This window comes from Monopterus albus, unplaced genomic scaffold, assembly GCF_001952655.1.
Source record: "Monopterus albus unplaced genomic scaffold, M_albus_1.0 scaffold66.1, whole genome shotgun sequence".
Classification (NCBI taxonomy): Eukaryota; Metazoa; Chordata; class Actinopteri; order Synbranchiformes; family Synbranchidae; genus Monopterus; species Monopterus albus.
The window spans coordinates 914,246-936,451 of NW_018127946.1; the positions used below are offsets into that span (position 1 = coordinate 914,246).

A 22,206-nucleotide genomic window follows, 5' to 3' on the forward strand; every position below is an offset into this window, starting at 1 on the left:
AAGGAACTGCGATTTACTGCTGTTCAGTTTGCATTATATTAAATTGCATTCCTATTTTTCTTTTTGCTCTCGCTATAACAAGTTAGAAAGCTACAAAGTGTGAAATTAGAATTCAAACTGGACAGTGCAGCAGTTTAATTTTTGTGACCTTTCCCCTCATTTCATCTTTTTATAATAAAACATTATCCTGACAACAAAAACAGGCTGGCTTCCTTCTGACTACCTCTTATGCTGAAAGACTTGACAGGTGTTTATGCTGGACTCACTGGGAGCTGTGGTCCTGACTCCACTCGGCCTAACGAGCTCAACATAGTTAACCATAGATATATAGGCCTACACTTAGATGCCATATGAACATGTATCAGTTATTCAGTAATAGTTGATGATGTAGGTGTCCAGTCACTTGTTGGATAACTTACTGACCTGTCATGGCTCCATGGTGGTATCCAACCCCAGTGTGTGTGAACAGGCCCAGCCCATCTCTCTGTCTATTCTCTACTTCCTTTCTCTCTATCTGTCTCCTCCTTTGTTTTTTCTGCTCATGCGTCATTCCCTCAGTCCAGTGTGAGCAGTCTTAGCTTAGAGTCCACTGCTGAATGTGACCAGGGAGCTGTAATGGTGCCAGTGGTCTGGTGGCAGTGTGGGTTGGCCAGGGGTCAGCCCAGCTCAGCTTGGCTTGGCCCTACACAACCCTCTTAGCACAGGGAAGGAAAACACATTTAGCTGGGCAATTGACCCACTGGTCACCACTCTGTGTGTCTGTGTGTATGTGTGTGTGTGTGTGTGTGTGTGTGTGTGTGCGCCCAAAAATGCAATTATAGAAGTGGATGGGAGAGCTGGTCACTGGGGACACAGCAGCTGCTCTGTAAAACACACCTACAATGCTAACACTTAGCTTGTTGTCACCGTCTCTTATTTGCTTTTCTTCGTCCTTTTTTGTTATGAAACCTGCCTAAGGATTAAATGTAATACAGCTAGGTTTGTGCAGTAATCTAATGGTTAGCTGTGTCTGCAGATTCTACATTGTACATGGATGTCTCCCTCCACTGTTTTTTTGTGATGTCTGAGCGAACTCACAGAGCTTAGAATGACTCTTTGAGGTTCACGGTTATTCCACTACTTTGATTTTATCAACCAAGATTTTGACAAGATTAATGGTGTCCATGATATTTTGAAAATATTAGAAAAGTTTTTTCATTTCACTGAAATGAAAGACTTTCAGTTGACAATTGCACTATAAATCCAACAGTATGTGGGCACCTCTGTCAAACAGAGGACTTCCAAAGAGGCTAACAGCTTTTATTATCAGTTAAATTGCTGATTATTTTTTAGATTAGTGGGAATGTAGCATATTCTGTGGGATGGTGTCACACAAATGGTTATGAAGATCCATCGTCTGTCCTCTTATACCATCGTCTTCTACCATCTTATACCACTGTCAGTCAGTAACTGCTTTTGAAAAATGACTGGCGAATGAAAAATAATTGCGTCTTCTCCACATTAGCCTCCCATTGTGGTCTCAGTTGTGTTTACATGTAAAATGTGGAGACAAGAAAGATTTGAGGCAAACCATGAAGAAGTGCACAGACGGAGGTAAAGAGTTGTCAATTATTAAGAGGATCTTCCGAACTCTCATAGCGTCTGCTCAGTTTTCATCTGTCCTCTTCTGGCTCACCTCCTTCTCTCCCTCCCTGTTCGATCCATTGATAAATACACACATGCTGAATTTCACCTGCCTCCCTCCTTGTCTGCCAGCCACACAGAGCATAAGAGCAGCTTGTGGCGTGGGAGGCCTGTCCATCCATCTCCCCAACGCTCCATCCATCCGTCGTTAAATGAGCAGACACAGGACCCTTCTGCAGCACTCTAATAGGGCATCTTGTGATGTGACACAGATAACTGAGGTGGCCCGGGGAGAGCGACTTGAAACACACACACCACACACACGGCAGAAGGCTTAGAAGGTGGATTTTGTCTACAAAGCTCCTCAGTGGTTCTAACACATGCTGCTGAGTCCAGCAGGCTCTTGAGAGCCAGTGGCTGGCTAGACGGATATAGAGATGTTGCAGGGGGTCTCCTCAGCTGGCGAGATGAAGAGAAAGCCTATCTGTCTCTGAAGTACCACCATCCTTCCCTCCCTTTGAGACTGCAAGGAAGAAAGGCAGAGAGAATGGGGCCTATTCAGGAGAGAGGAGGGGGAGGGATGGTGAAAAAATCGAACAAGATCAGTTTATGATTCAACTCTGCCAGTGAAGACTTCCCTGTGTCTCGCGCCAACTTAGCCAAGTTGAAAGGAGGCCACATAGCACAGACAGAGCTTTTTGCTCTTTTCTTTTTTTAATCTGTCTAGTGGACTTTCTGTCTATGTCTGTGTTTTATCAGCTGAAAGGTAACTAGGTTTTACTTCACAACTTTGCAGGATGCATTGACAAGTCTGTATGGAATATTACAACCAGGTTTTCACCATAAGTTATATGTTATGATAGGGCAGATTATTATTTGAAAATTTTTAATACTGGTCCCACTCTGAAACCTAGGTTTTAGCACTGGTACCAAAACAGTATGTTTTAAAATGTGTTTAAATACATTGGCAAAAAAAGTAAGTGAGCACCTTTGCATTGTTCTTTTTCATTCTGAGTCATTCAAACATTCACAGTGCATGTTAGCAAACGTGTATGAACCCCTAGGCTAATGAAATCAATAAACACTAACTGGAGTCAGGAGGTAACAAACCCCGAGTCCTACCAATGAAACCAGATTGGAGGTGTGGGTTAGAGCTCCTTTTATTATATATTTCAGCAGTTTTAGGATTAAAAATTGTTAATTTGCACAAAGATCAAATATCCATCAGCCCACACCTAGAGAAACCCTTTGATTAGTATATTATCAGCTCCAGAACTCCTCAACAGCTAGTAAATTTTTAATGTGACATGATTTCCATGTATTTGTGTTAGTATTATAAGCAAAAATGGTGCGACTGCTGTTCACAGGGAAAGGTGCAAGAAAGCAACATTGCTTCACTCATGTTTTCTTGGGCCAATTATTCCAGAATAACATTTAGTAATACATATATAAGAAGGAATCAGTAAGAAAGTAGCACATTTGTACAAGCAGCATTAAATGTGTACATTCAAATTGTTGTTACTTGGTGGTTCCCCTGTGTTAGTTTGTCAGGGTAGGCCAATTAACCTGGGTGGGGGTTGACATTTGTTGATCTTTTTAGCCTGTTTTTCTTGACTTGCTGGTTTGTGGAACAGTGGCAGTGCATGGGGCAGGGATCGCTTGGTGGTTCTAGCTCCCTCCCCTCTTCTGCAGAGGGGAGGGAGCTAGAAGCGTCCTAGCAACTGCTTCCAGGCTCAGGTTTGGTAGTGGTAGGTTCGGTGAGGGCATTGACACATGATTAAAGAAAGCCAATATTTTGCCCTGGATTTCCTTCTACGCTCGATGCTTGTTCATGTTGACTTTGCTTTAAAGCTTTTTGATGTTGGACTGAACACAGGTCTCCAGCGGAGGTTACTGTCAATCAAACTTGATCCTTGTCTTAATCGTAAGCATGGATAAGACGCCCTTGTTAGGGACAAGAGAGATTAGCAGTCACGACACAGGACAGGGAAACGCATATAAGATATGTCTTCTTGGTAGGGCGGGAGGTTGTGTTGACCCACCCCGCCAAATGAATGGTAGGGCAAACACTGGTTACTTACGTGATCCACACTCCTACTTCTACTCATCCAGCCTAATCTCAGTGTGTCTTGAAAGAGATTAGAATACATATTTTCTTTGCTGTATCCTGTCTGTATATTTTGCTTCAGTACTATGCTCCTTTGTCTTTCTGAAGATTTATTTTAGCAGATTTTCCATTCTTGAAAACACAATCTGTAATTGTTTGGAACAACACAGTTGATGTGTCAGTGAATCCACAGAGAGACAGATGGAAAGGAAGAGAAAGAGGCAGACAGACAGATCCTGAAGTTTGATATGAAGCTATCCTGAGAGACAGAGGAGGAGAAGAGGGGGATTATTGCAGGTTGAGTTGCCCCCAAAGGGACTGAGACGAGGAGACATCTCTGCTTTGTAAACGGACTTCAAAGATGGCTGTCTTATGTCTTTGTACTGCGTCCCTTTCCCCATCTCTCTCCCTCTCTCTCTGACCTGTAAATGGCAGAAAGATAGTACAGTGACCTTTGGCTCCCCTCATCTCTGCTTCTTAGGGAGGGTCCTGATAATTGCTATGGTAACAGGATGTTGTCAAGGTCAGTCGATTGGTTGATCTGGGCTGTCGGAAAGCCTGATGAATCCTTTGATCTTGCATGCCTCTTCAGACCTGTACTTGTAGTGTTGTTGTGCAGACATGTATGTAAAATGGGTGTTGCCTGTGTTGCTGTCATCAAACGTGTAACTCAGAGGACAAAATGTGTAGCTAGCATGGTAAGAGTCACCAATATTCAGGTTATGGTTATGATAATGAGGCAGACCGGGATGGAGAGGGTATGAGTGTGTATTGATCCTGTCCTTTGTAGCAGAAAGGAGGGCAAACAGTTCATCAAGCAGGAAAGATGCAGGAGAGAGAAAGAAATAATGTGAAGAAAATAGGGAAGTAAAGGTAGAAAAGAAGTAAAGAAGCTATCTGTTAAGAAAAGCAAGGGAACGGGACAAGAATGGGAAGAGGACAGGTGGGAGAAATGTGATGATACCATAAAAGGTGAAGAAAGGAGGAGAGAAGAGGAAGAGCGAGAACCAGGGGAGGGGGCATCGGTGCATAATGTGAGTGAAAGGCAGTTAGAGTGGGGCTGACCTTTCCTGGCTGGATTAGATTGGTCTGCCAAGACTGCTTAGAGGGACAGACAGAAGCCCTGGAAACACACACACACACACACAGAGTAAACAGGCTACACATTTACTTAGTGTGAACACAGCATAGAGATGTACAGTGTTTACACACTAATCAGGCCATGTGAAATCCAGTTTGGAAATAGACATTCTTGTGTATTGTTAAGAAAACGCAGCATCGTCCATCTTCAAATGGAAAGTTTCGCCTTTTTTTTTTTTTTTAAACTGTAAACTATACTGGGGCTGCAACAAACATTTATTTTCATTGTCATTATTATTAAGGGGCGTTGTGTTGGTTTCCCTTTGTCCAGTGTTGAGTTTCTCACATGACAGCGCTGCAGCACTAGAGTAGTATATCAGTCGCAGTTGTTATGTGGTAAATCCATAGCCCTGGTACAGCTACAGTATGTTCATAGCCTCTGTGGCTGCACTGCAACATCAGTACTTTGACTGCATAACACAGCGCCTCCTGCCATGCCCTGAAACCTATTGCTTCAGTAGCCAACAGACTGCTGAATTTACACTGCATGGCCTTTGTTCCCATACCGTATGTTCCTGCTGCTGAGACCAAATAAAAGTTAAAAGCTCCTTTTTATTTGATCACTAAAAACCATGGGCCTGTCATAAAATGGCTGAGCATCGGTGGCATGTTTTATCACAGCGGCTTTCAGTTGTCATTCTCACATTCCTTCCCATCACTGCTCTTTTTTGTTTTTTGTCTGAAAAAAATGAATGAAATGAATTGTACTTAGGTACAGTAGGACAAGAAGCAGTGGCAGAGGTTTAAATCCCACAACCTCATGCTACTGGCTGATGTGCACTTAGACAAAGACACCATAGTGCACCGAGACCAACTGGTAAAGGAAGTTTAGTATTGAGACTCTCACACACTGGGATAGGGGGGTTAAATAAAATGGCTGTCAACTCTGTCAAGCTTGTATCTCGTCACACACACTCTTGTCACACATAGACACAAACAGAGAGCGCACTAGTCCAGTGGAGAGCTTGTAGAAATTGGGATAGGTGTAAATAAGATGGTTGTCAGGCCTGTCACTGGTAGATATACGCAGACAGCTGTAGAGTCGCATCTTAAGTAAAACAAGTGCACACACACACACACACACACACACACACACACAGCTATGTCCTTTCAAGTGCTCAGATAGTCGTGGTGTAAATGACATGCACACTCCGGCACACACACATACACCTGACTACCTTTGCATGGTAGATAGACATGGTGTAAGTGACAGGTAGACAGACTCACACACACATGCACAGCTTCAAAGGGTTGGAGAGATGGAGCCTAAGTGACAGAGGGACAGGCAGTCTCAAACAAAAACTGAAGAGACGCCTCTAAGTGACGGACACACACACACAGCTGACTCTGTGGCTAAGTGGAGCTGAAGGGAGCAGTGAGGCAGCAGGAAGGGTTTGTCTGAGCGTTCGTCACTGGGTTTATAGAAGTGCCACTCTCTCACACACACACACACACACACACACACACACACTCCTACTTGGGCTCTCTTTTGCTCTCTCTTGCAAAGATTGAAGGGTAAAGTGTCAGTCACCTCATGTCTAAATGCTGTCTCGTTCTGCATTGTCTTTCTTTAGCCAAACCTTCTGTCATCTACCTCCAGGTTATCTACAAATTCTACGTTTTAAAATAACTAAATCCAAGATAGTGTTGGAATGACGTAAAAATAGTTAGTGGATCCCAAAGAGGGTTTTTTTTTGCATTATGAAGGTTTATTTGTGATAGAATATTTTTTATTAAACCACATTTTTACTGCAACTTTAAAATGAGATACCAGTGCAGTGGCTTCTAACAGTGATATTTAGTTGAGGCAGAGCTATAGTAAAGCAAACAAAATACAGGTTTCTTTAATTGGTTGGTTCTTTAACAGGTATACCTTGAGGTGTGACTTGTATTTGTGTTGTATTAGATCACATGTAGTGTCATTATTAGCACCTTGAGCCAGTGAGTTTTAGAGAAGCCTTGAGGCCTGTAACTGGGTTAAGGCAGCTATGATAGTTGGGTATAAAAAGTCAGGGCGGTGTGCACGTTTGACTCTGTATGTCAGAGGTCAAGGTAGTGTTGGGCGATATGACTTCAAATCAATATCACTATTAACTGAACATCTTACCTTGACTAATTAGTGATTGATTATTTTGCTTTTGTGTTTTTTTTTTTTTTTTTTTGGCTTTGATTTGTTTTTCACCCTCATATTTCACTGACAAGACTTATACTGCAAATATTTTAAATATAAAAAGCAAGTTCCCTAAAAGAGTAGAAAATAAACAACTTGAATTTCTTGCAAGCATGAGCGATGCACTGTTCATATTCGTTAACGTGATTTACATCTGACTTCTTTTTGCTTGGTGTCATTTTCACTAAAGCCAATATGTGTCCAAACAACGGACATGTCATTTTTTTTGGTACAAGCTGCTGGAGTTGTCCACTTGGCTCGGTGTTTGAGTTCTCCTCCATGATGCTTCCATGTCACTGGATGGGGCGGAGTCATGTGACTACATGAAGTAGTATGTTTTTAAGGGGGCAGTATATGAACACACACACATAACCTACATGGGCAAGATTACATCAATTAGAGGTTCTGTATGTCAGTTTCAATTAGTTTTTGATTAATATCCCAGCCCTAGGTCAAGGTGAATCCTCTGTATTGTAGACTGACTTCACTGATTCCTAGTGCCCTATTTTGTACTTATTAAATAGAAGTAAAGTTCAATATTTTTTCATCACGTTTACAGGAACTGGTTTTGCCACATGTAGTATCAAGGAAAGCGCAGGAGACAGCGATGCCGACCTTGACGTGGATGGAGACGACACCTTGGAGTATGGCAAAGCACAGTACACTGAGGCTGATATCATCCCCTGCTCTGGAGCTGGAGAGGACCAAGGAGAGGCCCGAGAGAGGGAGGCACTACGAGGAGCCGTGCTCAAGTATGAAGCAAAAACTTAGCCATAGTACTGTTACTGTATCTGTAAGGTCCTGTTCATATCAGCATTTGTCTTTGTTGCAGCGGCGGAATGCCTTCTAACAGAATAACGCCTGAGTTCTCCAAATGGGCCAGTGATGGTAAGTATAGACCAGATGATGGCATCTTGAAAACGTTCCGATCTGGGTTAAAAAGTACCACTCAGGTAATTTTTCAGTTGGGGATTGAGGCTCTTGTCTTTAGACTTCATAAACTGGAACGGTACTTCTTTTAGATGGGAAGGGCTTGAGGTTTGTTTGTTTATTTTTCTGTGAAGAAATCTGTGTATTCAAACACTTAATATGTTTTATCTTTTGCATTTTACTTGTTGAACAACAATGGATGTTGGTCTACACTTTACATACATGTCATTTTTAATTCAGATAATTGCTTGTTTCATTATTAAACCTTTACTTGGGTTGTACTGTAATAATAATCCTCAGTTGTTTATTTATAAATGTTAATATTTATCATTAATGTGTCCGGTGACTAATTATACAGATGTGTGAAAAGCAGCTAACCACATGCTTGATCAGTATAGATCAGGTTAAAGTAAAGTAAATCAATGAGGCCGTACTAGCACACATGACCTTATAGTTTTTCATTCCACGCTGTGTATTTATACCAGCCTCAACTCCTTGTAGTCTTTTAAAATGACTTTATATGATCTGTAATATCAGTAATATTAAAGGTCATTTTAGTAAATGGAGCATGCAAATGCTTATTGCACTTAAAGCTTGTGGCTGGAACAGTCACCATCCAGTGTTAACCACATTACCTGTTTGTCTATCTACAGAAATGCCTTCAACGAGCAATGGAGAGAGCAGCAAGACAGACCTCAGCACTCCCTCATCCTCGTCCTCTTCCTCCTGTGCCCCGCGCACCTGTAAAAACAGTGAGATCGAAAAGTAGGTTGCACAGAAATATGCACACGCACGCACACACGTTGTGATCTAGTTGTAAAAGGTGAGACCGAAAATTACATGGTCACATTTTCCAGTTGCACATCACACACACGCACACTCATGATGATTCTATGACTTTCTGATGAGTTTTCTTACCTGCAGGAGAGTCAACTTGTAGAAGGATCATAAATGATGCATTTTGTGTGGATTCTGTTTTTGCTGTGTGTGTGTGTGTGAGACAGGGAGGGTCTCTCCAGGTATTGATTTCTTTTTTCTGCAGCTGTGCTCTCTCAAAGCCCAGAGCTGCCTTAGAATCATTAATGAGCACAGACACAAACAGACACTTAGACGCACACTAGTGTCGAGATAGCAGTGTGAAGGTCTCTGTTCACGTGAGTGTTTGCACACACACCTTCAGTACAGTTCACACACTGACACGTGATGCATGATAATAAGCCGTTTTGTCCCAGTTTTCAAGTAGTAGCGTGGACATCACTCGTGGCCTTCATACAGGTGGTGTTTAGATATTATTGTTTGTTTATTTATTTATTTATTTATTTTCTCCTTCTTGACTACAGTTTGGATTCTTACTGACTCCAAAGTCATGAGCCTTACTAACAGTTTCTGTTCAATGTTGTAGAAATTATTATTCGAAGGCACTTTGAACATATTTAAATCTCAGCAAAAATCCAAATGTAATGCCAAAAACCTGACTGTAACTAGCCTGAAGCACAGGCTTACATTCTATAGCAAAAGCTACTGTTGCATTTTGAAGGCATATTCCCGACATACTGATACTGTAATATTATAGGTAGGTGCACTGACAGTGCATATTACGAATGAAGCCTGTGGTATACACTACATGATTATGCTTATATAGTTCATTTTCAATTTTGACACATATTATAGATTAAATATGACCTATATTTGACTGCAAGTGGAGGTGGAATCAGACAGTATGAAAAGAGTCCCCTCACTTAGGTATGTTTCTCACACACACACACACACACACACACTGCCATACTGCTCTTATCCCTTAGAATAGCCTGTGTGTGTGTGTGTGTGTGTGTGTGTGTGTGTGTGTGTGAGAAAGGCCAACACTCTGTAATTCCCTCATTTCCATTTCCTCATCCATATTTTGCCACAGGTAAACATATTCTGCTGTCACTTTGCCCCATGTGATTACTTAGACACACACATAGATAAACACAGAGAGCCGGGGTCGGTATTCTGCGGTCTGTTTGTGGCCTTCTGTCCCAACCTCTATTAAAGTGATTTTCTTTGTTCACCTGAAGTGCTTTTTAGAGTACCCTTTAAAAATCACCACTCGTATCTCATTGTTTAAATCTTTAAACCACTTCAGTCATTTCCTCAGGCAAAATGTTCAAGTGAAAATGTGTGGAGATTTCAGAGCTGTAAATGTTCTGTGAGTTACTTCTGCTGAGCAGCAAGCTAATGACTGAATTTGGTTAATGGACCTTTAAAACACAAATACACTGAAATATTACCTGTAGGGTAACACATCCCCTTTTACCTCTGTGATGGCTTCATGTAATAAATGCTTCATTTAAATGAATCAATTGGCACTCAGTGTGTGTTCCCCATATTAAATACCAGCAGAGGGGATAACTGGTGAATAATCAGAGCAGCTTGAAGTGTATTGATCAGAGCGGTACTGCAGGGCAAGAAGAAGTGGGTGTGTTTGTGTGTGGGGGTGTGTGCACAGGTGTTTACTAAGTATTTGTTAACTTATTCTTCGTTGTGTGGTTGTGTGGCTATCCTTTGTGCATGTCTGAGAGAAGAAGGTCAGTGTGGCTGAGTTATGCGGCAGTGGCCAGATGGTACCAATTAGTTCACTAGTACACGCAACCACACACAGTTGTTACAAATTATTAGAAGCTGTTTTGTGAGATAAAGTGGTAGTCTCCTCACAGTGCTCTGGTTGCATAGCAGTATCTGTGCCCAGATATTCTGTGGGTTTTACACTTGGGCTTTGGCTGGACCACTCAAGGCTACAGAGACTTTTTTGAAGTTACTCCAGCGGTGTTTTGGCTTTGTGCTTCAGGTCATTGTCGTGCTGAAATGTGAACTGGTGCCCCAATTTCAGGTCACGTGCATTCTGGAGCAGGTTTTCTTCATGGACTTCTCTGTAAGTGACTGCATCATTCCCTCAGTTCAGACCAGTCTCCCTGTCCCTGCTCTTAAGCAGCATCCCCATAGCATGATGCTGCCACCACCATGTTTCACTGCAGGGACAGTATTAGCCACGTGATGAGCAGTGCCTAGTGTTCACTAGTAGGGATAGGTACCGAATGCCAGTATTAAACAGGCACCGGTGCTGATATATCATTAAACTCTAAAGTTATTGGTTCTGCTATCTACTGGAGAAGTTAAGAAAACAGATTTCCTATTTATTATTGCTACATAAAAGTTATCTTGCACATTTTATCCCACCAACTCTGTTTCTGATTAATACATTTGTCAATGTTGCACTTTTGGTTCTCTCAATCCAGAAGGCACATCTGTGTCTCGAGGTTCATCTGTGAGGGGCGGGGACAGCTCTGTCTCACACACTGCAGCACACACATGGCGAAGAGAACTTAACTATGTGTGGTTACACTTCACTAAGGTTGATGCTGACAGTGCACATTGCAACAAGTCTTTTGCATGTAAGGACAGAAACACAATCTGTGGAAACGCCTAGCGAAAGTCCATCACATACAGGTGGAGAAATGCACAGTTTTTCGACTGCCTAGCTTGTAGTTCATCTCTTGTTGTCCAGGTGTGTTATATGTGCTGGCAGCCTGGAGCCCACACATTGAGTTAACTAAACTAAATGAACATGTACTATTGATTAAACATAATCGTTTGCTAGCATATTGTTAAGGTTGCATACATTAAGTCCAGAGCACTGAGAGCAGGGGCAAATTTAGTGATATGTGGGTAAGCGGCAAGCTACTGCACATTAAAATTAGTCAAAATCCTGCATTGAATTATAAGCATTTTTGTTATCACATATAGTCTAGTGATTGGTTCAAAACATTGCCGTCGCACTTTGCTTCTCAAGAATGTTAACAGTAGCCTACATTTGAGAAAGTTATAATTCTGTTATTATTTTTTCTTAAGAACCCATAAGAGTACAGTTAAAGTACTGGATTATTAGTTATTTTTGCACAAAATTTATAAAAAAGTAGAGTCTTTTCACATCACATCTTTACTCTTTGCACCAAATTATAAAGAGTAGTATCAACATGAGTATTGAGAAGTATTGGTATGGATAAGCAGTATCAGTATTGATAAAATCATGATACCCATCCCTTTTCACCAGATGGTGCTTGGAGTTCAGTCCAAAGAGTTACATTTATAAATACAGTTTGTCAAACTCCAAGTAGGCTGTCATGTTGTCTTTTACTCAAAATGTATTCCACCAAGCTACTACTGTGTAGGCCTGATTGATGAGTGCTGCTGTGATGGTCGTCTCCTAAGCGGCCTGAATACTTTCTGAATCAGCAGTAGGTTTGATTATTGTAATTTTCTGATGTGATGATCTTGTTAAGCCTCCACCACCTTTCAAGTGAAGTACTGATAACTTTTTCAAACTGTCTCTGATTCTGTCATAGTTGTGTCTTCAAAACTAAGAGATACTGACTGATAGATATAAAAATATATAATTAAAAGGATGCACCAATCCAATTCACCTGCTCCAGATCCATGCTGATATTACTTATTAAAATGCCCATGGCATGCTCATTTCCAGCCATTTAATGTTTAATCTTGGGTACCTCTAGATCAGCTTTATAATAAACTATAAAACCCCAAGGGGGGGTGCTACATGAAACCAAGGTTTGAATGGGCAAACATCTCGACAGGGGAACAAAAACTATTAACAAATAAGCTACGATTTTGACAGTGACAGTGCCTCAAATCCTACTTGACATGTTCGAGCCAGAATATGAAAGTGGACAACACGATGAACCGCAACAGCATTAATTAATTTGAATTTCTCCTTCATAGACAGGTAAACAATGGTATATGTGCCGATGAAAAGAGATGCGTAACACTATAAACAAAGTGGGAATCCAACGTTGGTGAGCTGATCTTTCACCGCCACGGGGGGTTTCCACTGGCCGGCCGATTGTAGGTTAGGCCCGGTCAGGTAAAAGGGCGAGTCCCTATACAGGAACATTCCCGGACATGCAGTAACCTCAGGCCCAGTATTTTTCTCAACATGCAGCAGGAGCTGTTACCTTGATAAAAAGTATTCCAACTAGTATACATATTTTTAATTTGGGTATAGAGAGAGAGATGATGTCCTCCAAAGATTTTGGTATATGTAAAGGGGAGAATATGGTGGCTTGCTAAATGTTATCAAGGACTACCTAATATGTGAATTTCTCTCTCCAAACAACCAGACATTATGACTGTGTTAGGGCCCAAATGTAGACCTGTGTGTTCCAACATGCGATCTTAGTGGCCACCTGGCACAGAACATGCCTTAATCTACATGTCTATTTAAAGGGAGCCAGCTAGATACTGAATGATTACATTGGAACAAGCAGTCACCTGGCTGGCTGGAACAATTCTCTGCCTCTCTCCTCTCCGCTTGCCATAAATGTTCGTATTTGTGGAGCTTCTGTACCCCTTCATCCCCAAATGAAAATGAGATTTGTCTTCTTTCGTTACATTGATACATTGTACGTGTGTGTGTGTGACTTTGCACAGGGTAGACTTAGTAAAAATCTCTCTCTCTCTCTCTGTCTCTCCCTCTCTCTCTTTCTCTGATCCCAGATGGGTAATGATCTGGTCGCCTCCTGGGGTGTCCTCCTTCCCCTGCTCATTCCCCTGCAAGATAAATGAGCTCACACACACACACACATTGTCACACACGTACAGTGCCTGAGACATTTCTTTCCCCTCTAAGATAAATGGCCTCTCCAATGCCGCCAATGCGATTGCTGCCAAATTTGGTGCTCCAGCTGGAACAATGCGGAGAGATTTCCATGTGGTTTCTGCAAATAATTGAATCTGTCCTCAATTTGGAAGTGATGAAGCTAGATTTCTACAACCCCCCACCCCCACCGTCCCTATACAGACACACACGGAGACACATACACAATCTGCCCAGTTTCTGTCTTTTCCTCTCATTCTTCTCTTTATTGTTCTGCCCCTAAGCCACATTTCTCTCTTTCTCTTTTCTTTTTCTTTCCCATTTCTCTTTTCTTCCCATCCTCTGTCTCAATTTTTCTCAAGCACTTTCAAGACGCCCCCCTCCCCATTTGCCATCTGAGACATACACACAGACACACACATACAGGGGTGAAGCAGGGGAAATCAATAGTGACTTAAATGTTTTATCATGGTGTGTCAGTGTAGTTAAGGCCTTGGTCAACGGGGTGCAGCAGAGAATGATGCTCTAAAGGGATTTAACACTGCCATTTTACACAGCACATTTATATGAGAGATTTATTTCCCTACCTTCTGGATAAAATGCTCACTAGAATATGGTGCCATAAAGTTTTTAAAATTAATTCTCCTGTAATGTTATTTGTTTCTGCTCACGATGGGAGAAAAGCTGAGTGAGTCCAAAATGTAGGTAGACAGAAGATTAAGACACAGGACTGATTGAGACAGGAAATAGCCCCGTACACACTGGGGACTGAGCGCTAAATACAGAGGAGTCAGAGCCATCTATCTGTCTCTGTCTAGGTTTTTTACTTCCTTGTTGCCATTGGGATGATGGGAAATGGAGATGCATGGCAATTTCACTTTCTTTCACTCATATACACAAGCACAACATCCCAAAGTCCTTCAAGTCAGTAAGTAAGTTGGAGTTGCGAATGCGCTGTGCGAATGAGATTGGTAGCTCAGATTTTTTGATACCAGGCCTTTAGATCAGTGTCACAGCTTTAGTTAAAACTTATGGTCCCACTCATAAATGCTCTAAAACACACAGTCAAGCACAAATAGAGAGCAAATGGATGTAAAATGCATACCAATAAAAGTCCATAATTTGAGGAAGAGACATGCATATTCATTCTGTTGTTCTGGCAGCAGGAGATACTCAGCAGAGTCCAGCACACAGTGCAGGAGAGCATTCACTGCTGTAGTGGCTATAGGCAGCAAAATGAAGGTTTGTGTTGTGAATACCTTACATTTTAGTTTGTAACCCAAACAGTTATCTTGTTTCTGTAAGTCTACATGACCGCATCGCTAAGCCTTGGTCCCTGAATAATATAAATTTGCCTATTTTAGAACCAGTACTGAAAAGGTTGAAAATCCCTGAGCAACCTTAAGTCAGTGACCATCACACAAATGGCAAATAAAGGCCTTAAACTCAAGGATTTTTGCTTGTGGTTCTTGCTGGTTGAGAGGCTGTTTTATCTTTCTGTGTCACGTTTAGCCCTAGAGAATTGCCTTTCCTTTGCCCAGTGAAATAACTGTTGTCCTTTTTACTTCCATTAAATTTCTGCACCTCCACCATCCCCTCTTACTGTTCCCACTTCACCTCCTTGGCCCCCTGTTTACATGGCCATAGCTACATAAAGATAGATAAACATGACTTTGTCGAAGTGTGATTGTCTTTAAATCATCTGTGGGGAGTATTGTTGGGAGAAAGGGAGAATCTATTTAAGAGTAGCACTTGTTCAGTCTCCATTCTTTAACTCACTCTGGATGAGGAAGGAGAACCCCTTGGCAGAGTTTTGTGGTGGAGTGAACAACGGAGGGATTTATAGGAGCTATTAAATGAAAGAGACAGCCTTGTTTGAGGGATAGCCCTGTCCATTCCCTTCCTGTCCAGCCCAGAGTCCATTCCTTGTTTATAAGCTAGCAGGCTAATCATGGCTAAATGGCTTTTTACAAGCTCAGAACTAATAAGAGGAGAGGGTAAATCAGTTTATAGGACATGGAGCGGTGAGTCAGGCCATAAGTCCCAACTACAATGGGTCTTTATAGACATGGATGGTGATGGGGTTACTGGGTGGAGCTGGACTTTTCCCAGATACCTTATGGAGGAAACCAGAACCAGAGAATGGATAATGTTTTTACTTGAAAAAAATTACCTTAAAAAGATCTACTAAATATAGGAATAATTACTGACTAATCTTTTTGTGATGGAGCCACTAATCATTTCAGTTCTAGCCATAGCTATGAGTAATCAAAATAAAGAAATCAGAAATTTGAAATAAAATGACATATACAGTGGTTGATGTACCTCTGAATTTCTGCTGTTTGTAACACTTGGCCACAATTTGTAAACTGGTAGGGGTACATTTCAGAAGGCTGGACTAGGAGTCTTTAAATTCATGACAGATTTTGAAATCTGGCTGCATTGCACACACAGACTACAGGGTATTTAGTATGGTCATCATTTGGCACAAGCTTTATCAGAGGTGTCTGGTTATGTTGTATAGTTACGTGAAATTAATGGACATTTGACAGCCAGTCATAATTGAGAGTCCCCAGTAACATAACCTGGGACTATTTTATGGTTGAGAATTTAAGAGTTGGAGCAGAAAGAAGTGGGAAGTTTTTGAGATCATCTCCTTTTGGAAGACGTAAAGTGTATGAATATGTAAAGGCCAATTTGTGATTTCCGTGGCTTTGAAGGGCTCATGGGATGTAACTTTTAACAGCTGCACAAATCAGTGAGAGTCTGCCCTGGACTTTCAGGCAGCCCAAAATTTGAGATCGTGGTGACCGTCTGTAAGCACACTGACTGACTGTGCATGTGCTAGAAAACAAGGACTGCATGTTTGCTTCTCACCCTGTATTGTGGTTAGGTGGTAGCACACACTGTTTTCTTGTTTCATTTTTGCATGGTGTTCAGGCAAATACAGCTCTTCTTGATGTCAGGAGGTTTCCATCATTTGTTCCGTTGTGCATGTGTGGAATATGCCCAGTATGCATCTGTGTCCGTGTGCAAGTTCTGGAGCTGACTGTGTGTCCATCCTGGACAGCTGTTATCAATAAGCTTTGATCAAGGCTTAAGATATCAAAGTTTTCAGAGTTTCATTTACTCCCGGGCACATTTCTCACAAAGAGAAACATAATGTACTGCAATCATAAAGCTTTTCTGCTAAACTTCACAGTTACTGGAGTGGAAGCTTCAGTCTGGTGATGGCCCTAAAATGTTTAAATGCTCAATGTATTGTAATGAGGTTGTGTGAAGACAAGACTCAGGAAAATACGATGTTAAACTGCTTCTGTAGATTACAGAAAAAATGAATCTACAGAAACTGAGCTTTTAGAAGGAAAATGAGAACGTTCTTGTTTCCTTTCCCCTGTGGTCTCTACTGTTTGGGGATGCAGCAAATGAAGCCATATCCTGGGCCATACAGACACACACAACTGCTTGCTGTTGTCTTTTGCTCTCACCCTCCCTTCCCTCTCGCTGCTTGTCCTTCCCCATCCAGATCAATACCATAGATCAGCTAGCTATCAGGCTGCAAAATGGCCACACCACCATAAATACACACTCTTTTTAACACGCATACACATAACTGCTATTGCATCTTGCCAGAGAACAAGCGGATGGCTATAATAAACAGTTCCTGGCTCGTACAGCCTGCGCCAAATCATCAACATCATCAGTGCTGTGGTCTCTGCATTGACAAAATTGATTTAGTTATGGCTGCTTCATATGCTGTCGGACAGTGTTAAATGCACATTTTCTGTTATCATGCTACACATTAATCAGAGGCTGCTTAGAGGCAGGAAGAAAAGGGAGAATGGTGGATAAGATCAAAGGGAGAGTTGGTGGAGGGAGGGAGGATAGAAGGACGTGAAGAAGAGGAGATAAATACAGAGGCCAGGAAACAAATTACAAGGGATAGATGGACATGGGGATAGATAGGGAAACATAACAGAGGAGACACAGAGGATAAAAGGTGAACGTGAGATGTTAGAAAAATACGACAGGGCATTTGAGTTAAAGTCGAAGAATGAAAAGGGGGGTGGAGTAAAAATTAAGAGATGGTGGGAATGAGAGAAAGAGGGGGCAAAGTTGTAAATCCGTGGCGAGATGGAGCCTTTGAGGATACTGCTGTGTTAAATAGAAAGATGCCACACCATAAATTAGACAGATAGAGATAATGGGTGGGATGCTTTAAGACACCTGTGCATTGAGCTGCAGAGAGACAGAAGGTAGTGACAAAGAGGTGTTCAATTTTCTACATGTCACTATATACTGAGTGACAGAGAGCAGGTTTGGTAAATGGACTTAAACTTTTATAGTGCTTTTCTATACCCTGAAGCATCCTCAGAGCGCTTTAACACTACTGTATTTGCCCAGTCACTCACACATTTACATACCAGTGATATCACCAAGAGCAACTTGGGGTTCAGTGTCTTGTCGACACTTCAACATGTAAACTGGAGAAGCCAGCTACTACACCACCGACCCTACAGATAGGGAACAACCTACTCTACCTCCTGAGCCACAGCCGCCCCTACGGCTGCAGAAAGGGCCATAATTGGACTGCAGTGAATAAAAAGCTGTGGGGAATTTTACTTTAATACACTGGGAGTAAATGAAATTCACACTGGGGGAACACACGCATACAGTATCTACAGGTAGTCACAGAAGAGTGTGAGTATGCTGTATGACCAGAAAATTTAAAGACAGAACGTTCATTTAAACCACACAGAAAAAGGAATATATCCAATTTCTTGTTGTTTTCATGTGTGAAGCTCAAAGATGACCTGGCACAGATGTCTTCTCGCATTTTATCTTAATGTGGACTTGTGTGACGTTGTCAGTCAGTGCTGGTGTGAAATTTCTCAGACTCACTCATCAATAGGTCTTATAATAACAGAACTAAACATCTCTTGTTCTCTTTTCTGCCAGGGTGACGGAGGAGGAGTCCACAGCTACCACTATGGAGGCCCTGAAGGCTCGAATCAGAGAGCTGGAGAAGCAGATACTGAGAGGAGACCGATACAAGTGTCTCATCTGTATGGTGAGTATAACTTGGAGATGAAGATTCCCCGTTTGGCTGTGCACCAAGCCTTAATCGGGGTATTGTACCTCTGTCTGAAGGTGTGAACTCTAGCATTTCTAAAACTTCAAGTAGCACCATAAATAAAGCCCTGATTTAGTGACTTTCTGTTAATGCTAGGGCTAGTACTGGTAGCTAAGTTCCCATAATCCCTGAGGATCACCTCCAAGGGAATAGCCTATGTTTGACTTTAAATGATAAGGTTGGCGAGTTTCTTTGTTTTTGCGATTTTCCACAAATCCAACAGAGACTAAAGCCAACAAGGAATTTTATGTACTCACCATAATGTCTGTGAATTCAGACCCTGGTTAAGCGTATTCCATTGTTGTCCTAAAACTTTTCAAAAGGCAGCAGTGGGTTGTTAGCATCTGAGAAACTAGTTGGCCTGAAGAAATTAGAATTGGACTTGGATCTGTATGTGTCAGTTCTCCATCATGTGTGAAATGACAGAACTCACAAATTCAGACTTGCCACTAGTATTACATACATTTGATTGGTTGTTTGAGGGTTAATGCCTGGTGATTTATTGAGGACTGCCTCAAGGCACCGTAAGTTTTGTCTTTGTGAGACTAGAGCACCTCGTGGTGAATGAGATGCAGGTTCAGCCAAATCCTTAGATTTTACTAAAGGATCCAGTCTCCCTCTGATGAGGGAGTCCTTGAATATGGCCACAGTCAGTGTAAATAATTTGTAATGAACCTAGGCACTCTGTGCTTCCTAGAAGGCTTCAGTTCCCACTATGCTACACTGCCCCACACTCCACGTGTACTGTTCTGCAAGCAAAAACCCATGAAAAATGAATTTATTGTGAGCAACTTCTAGATCTTAGTTTGCTAGTCACCCATATTAAAGAATGTTTGTGTATTGTGTTGTGTGCTGGATACATGTGCATGTAGGAACCATGTGCCTGTCATTTCTCTCTGTTTCTGAATGTCTGCATTGCTTTTTCACTGAGTGCTGCTGGTGGTGTATTGCTGTTGTGTTGTGGTGGTTTCTGCTCTTGCATGGCTTTGCAGGATTGTTGCTCTGCAGTCTCTTGTATTAATGTCATCTTGCCTTACTTGCTGATTTAAAACAGCTGCTTCATATGAGAAAGACAGAAGTGCCTTATAAAGGCAGGTCTTTGACACAGTATTGAATTATGTAAATCTGCACAAACTTGGACACACCCCAGCTGGAATCGTAAGACTGGGTCATGCCGTATTCCATTGTTAAGTGACGCTCCTGTGCCCAGCTCGTATTGGTGACTGGTTGCACTCACAGATCAATACCACACACCATGTGTCACTCCTTGACAATATCAGGCAGAATTGTCAGTATTCATGTTCATCAGATGCTTGAGATGCGACTGTACCTGCAACCCCTATCAGTGTTTGTGTCCCATCTCAGTGTCAAGTGCCTCATCCTTCAAGCTTGTGGACAGTGCAGCATCGGCATCCTGTGCTTCTGTGTGTGTGTGAGTAAGAGAAGAGTGGGTAATTACCAACACTGGTGCTTCCTAAAGGTCGCTGGGTGCCCGGGGTGACACGGAGTGCAAGGCACAGCGATCGATCACTCACTGCCCCATGGACAGGCGGCTCTTCTCTTCTCATTTGTCACTGTCCCTCATCTTGCACACACACGGGCATGCAACACAAATATATATGTACACACAGAGAGGCCTTACATCTAATCAGTCTCTGTCCCTGTTCAACCTGTCGCTGTGTGTTGAATCTAAAACTCATCACATTAGTCTCAGTAGCTGGCACGTAGCTGACACATGCAAAGCATTTCAGAGAATCCAGAGATTTCCACTGCAACCTCAACACTTTTAGCAGAGCTGTGATTCAGTGGCTTGATTACACTGAGACATGTTGCTGTTGTCAGGTCCTTCCATTTCCAAAATGTTTTTTAATGGATCAGAACCTTCCAGTGCTCAGGTAGCTAGTTGTATGTACGTAGAAAACAAGTGCTCTCCTACTGCAGCCAAGTTGGATCAAGTCATTCTTTACCCTTCCCTGGTCCTGAAGCGCATTCAGTGCTGTTTATTGGTATCAGTGGAGTTCTACTCCCACCTGCTGGTTGTTAGAGAAAGGAACCTTATCTTATTAAAATTTCTGAAAGCAGTTCTACTAATGCATTTATTCATATAAGAGGCATTATTCAAAAAAAGCCTTACTACTAATATTATTGGGTTTTAATTGACATCTATAAGACAGGGATGGAATGGAACACAGCCTTGTTTGACAGGAAAGTCCTGAATATTGAGCAGTACTACATACTGTATCTGTATCTGTCCAGCCACTGTCTAACGTGAGCAAATGCAATGCAGATACACATATCTGCTCCTCGCTTGGGATTTAGGGGCACTATGTTTTTAGGGTAGGTTAGGATTGAACGATATGGGTCAAGATTCAGAAACTCTGTATCCTATATTTTCCATAACTCAGGCTTGATGGAGTTTTTCATTAGACCTTCTCTGCCTCCTAATTGATCACCTCTTTCAAACCACATCTCCATATTTAATGTTTATGAATACTGCCTTTCCTCCTTCTCCCACACTTCCCCTACCTTTGATTGCACTATTCTGTTGTCTGTTGCCTAAAACACACTTGAGTGCCTGTGTCAGAGACAAATTCCTTGTATGCTCAACATACCTGGTGATTAAAGCTGATTCTGATATAAGTCAGATAACCCTGCCAGGAAGATGTTTGTCTCAGGAGAAACTTAATAAACAACCTGTTACTAAAATAGCGGTAATAAGAGTGACGTGTCATCATCAAGCCCACTCAGGCCAAACCTTAGTGCATTTCTGTGTTAGCAGTGTAAATACATCCATCCATTATCTATACCGCTTACTCCAGAATAGGGCCACTCCCAGCTGACATTGGGCAAGAGGTAGGGTCCACCATGGACAGATCTCCAGTCTATCACAGGACATGTAGACAAAGAACCACACACACTAATGCTCACACCTACAGGTAATTTAGAGTCACCAGTCAACCTAAGCTGCATGTCTTTGGACTGTGGGAAGAAGCTGGAGTACCCGGAGAGAACCCACGCAGGCACAGGGAGAACAGGGAAACTCCCCACAGAAAGGCCCCAGGGCTCGAACCCGGAACATTCTTGCTGTGAGGCAACAGCGCTAGTCAGTGCGCTGCTGTAAATACAAGTCAGTGGAAATGAAGCCATTCATTTCACCATTCAAATGTGGTTAGCTGGAGTGACCGTGAATTCTTAAACTTTGCAGTGTCCAGCCTGTATCCAGTGAGACATCCTAAAATCTTGACATTTCCTTGTAGCCAAGTCATCACACTTCTTGAAGTCATACAAAGTCATTCTCAAGCTTCATTGTTCATTGGCTGTCTGGCTGTCGCTGGAATCCCCTCGTACATCTGTGTGTGGGGTGGGGGTGGGGTCGGTGTGTTTGCACACGTGTTCATAGTGCACTGTGGTGTATGTATGTGCATACTCAGTAAAGGTCCAGCTCTGTGATC

At 42.1% G+C, this 22,206-nt stretch overlaps 1 protein-coding gene across 1 annotated transcript in view; it reads left to right on the forward strand.

Annotated features, from left to right (window-relative positions):
- The window catches only part of rnf220a (ring finger protein 220a), a 188,729-nt gene that overhangs the window by 156,659 nt on the left and 9,864 nt on the right, over positions 1 to 22,206 (forward strand). The window contains 4 exon segments of the mRNA XM_020604525.1: positions 7,600 to 7,792; positions 7,873 to 7,928; positions 8,624 to 8,735; positions 18,580 to 18,691. Coding sequence (XP_020460181.1) covers positions 7,600 to 7,792; positions 7,873 to 7,928; positions 8,624 to 8,735; positions 18,580 to 18,691 — 473 coding nt within the window.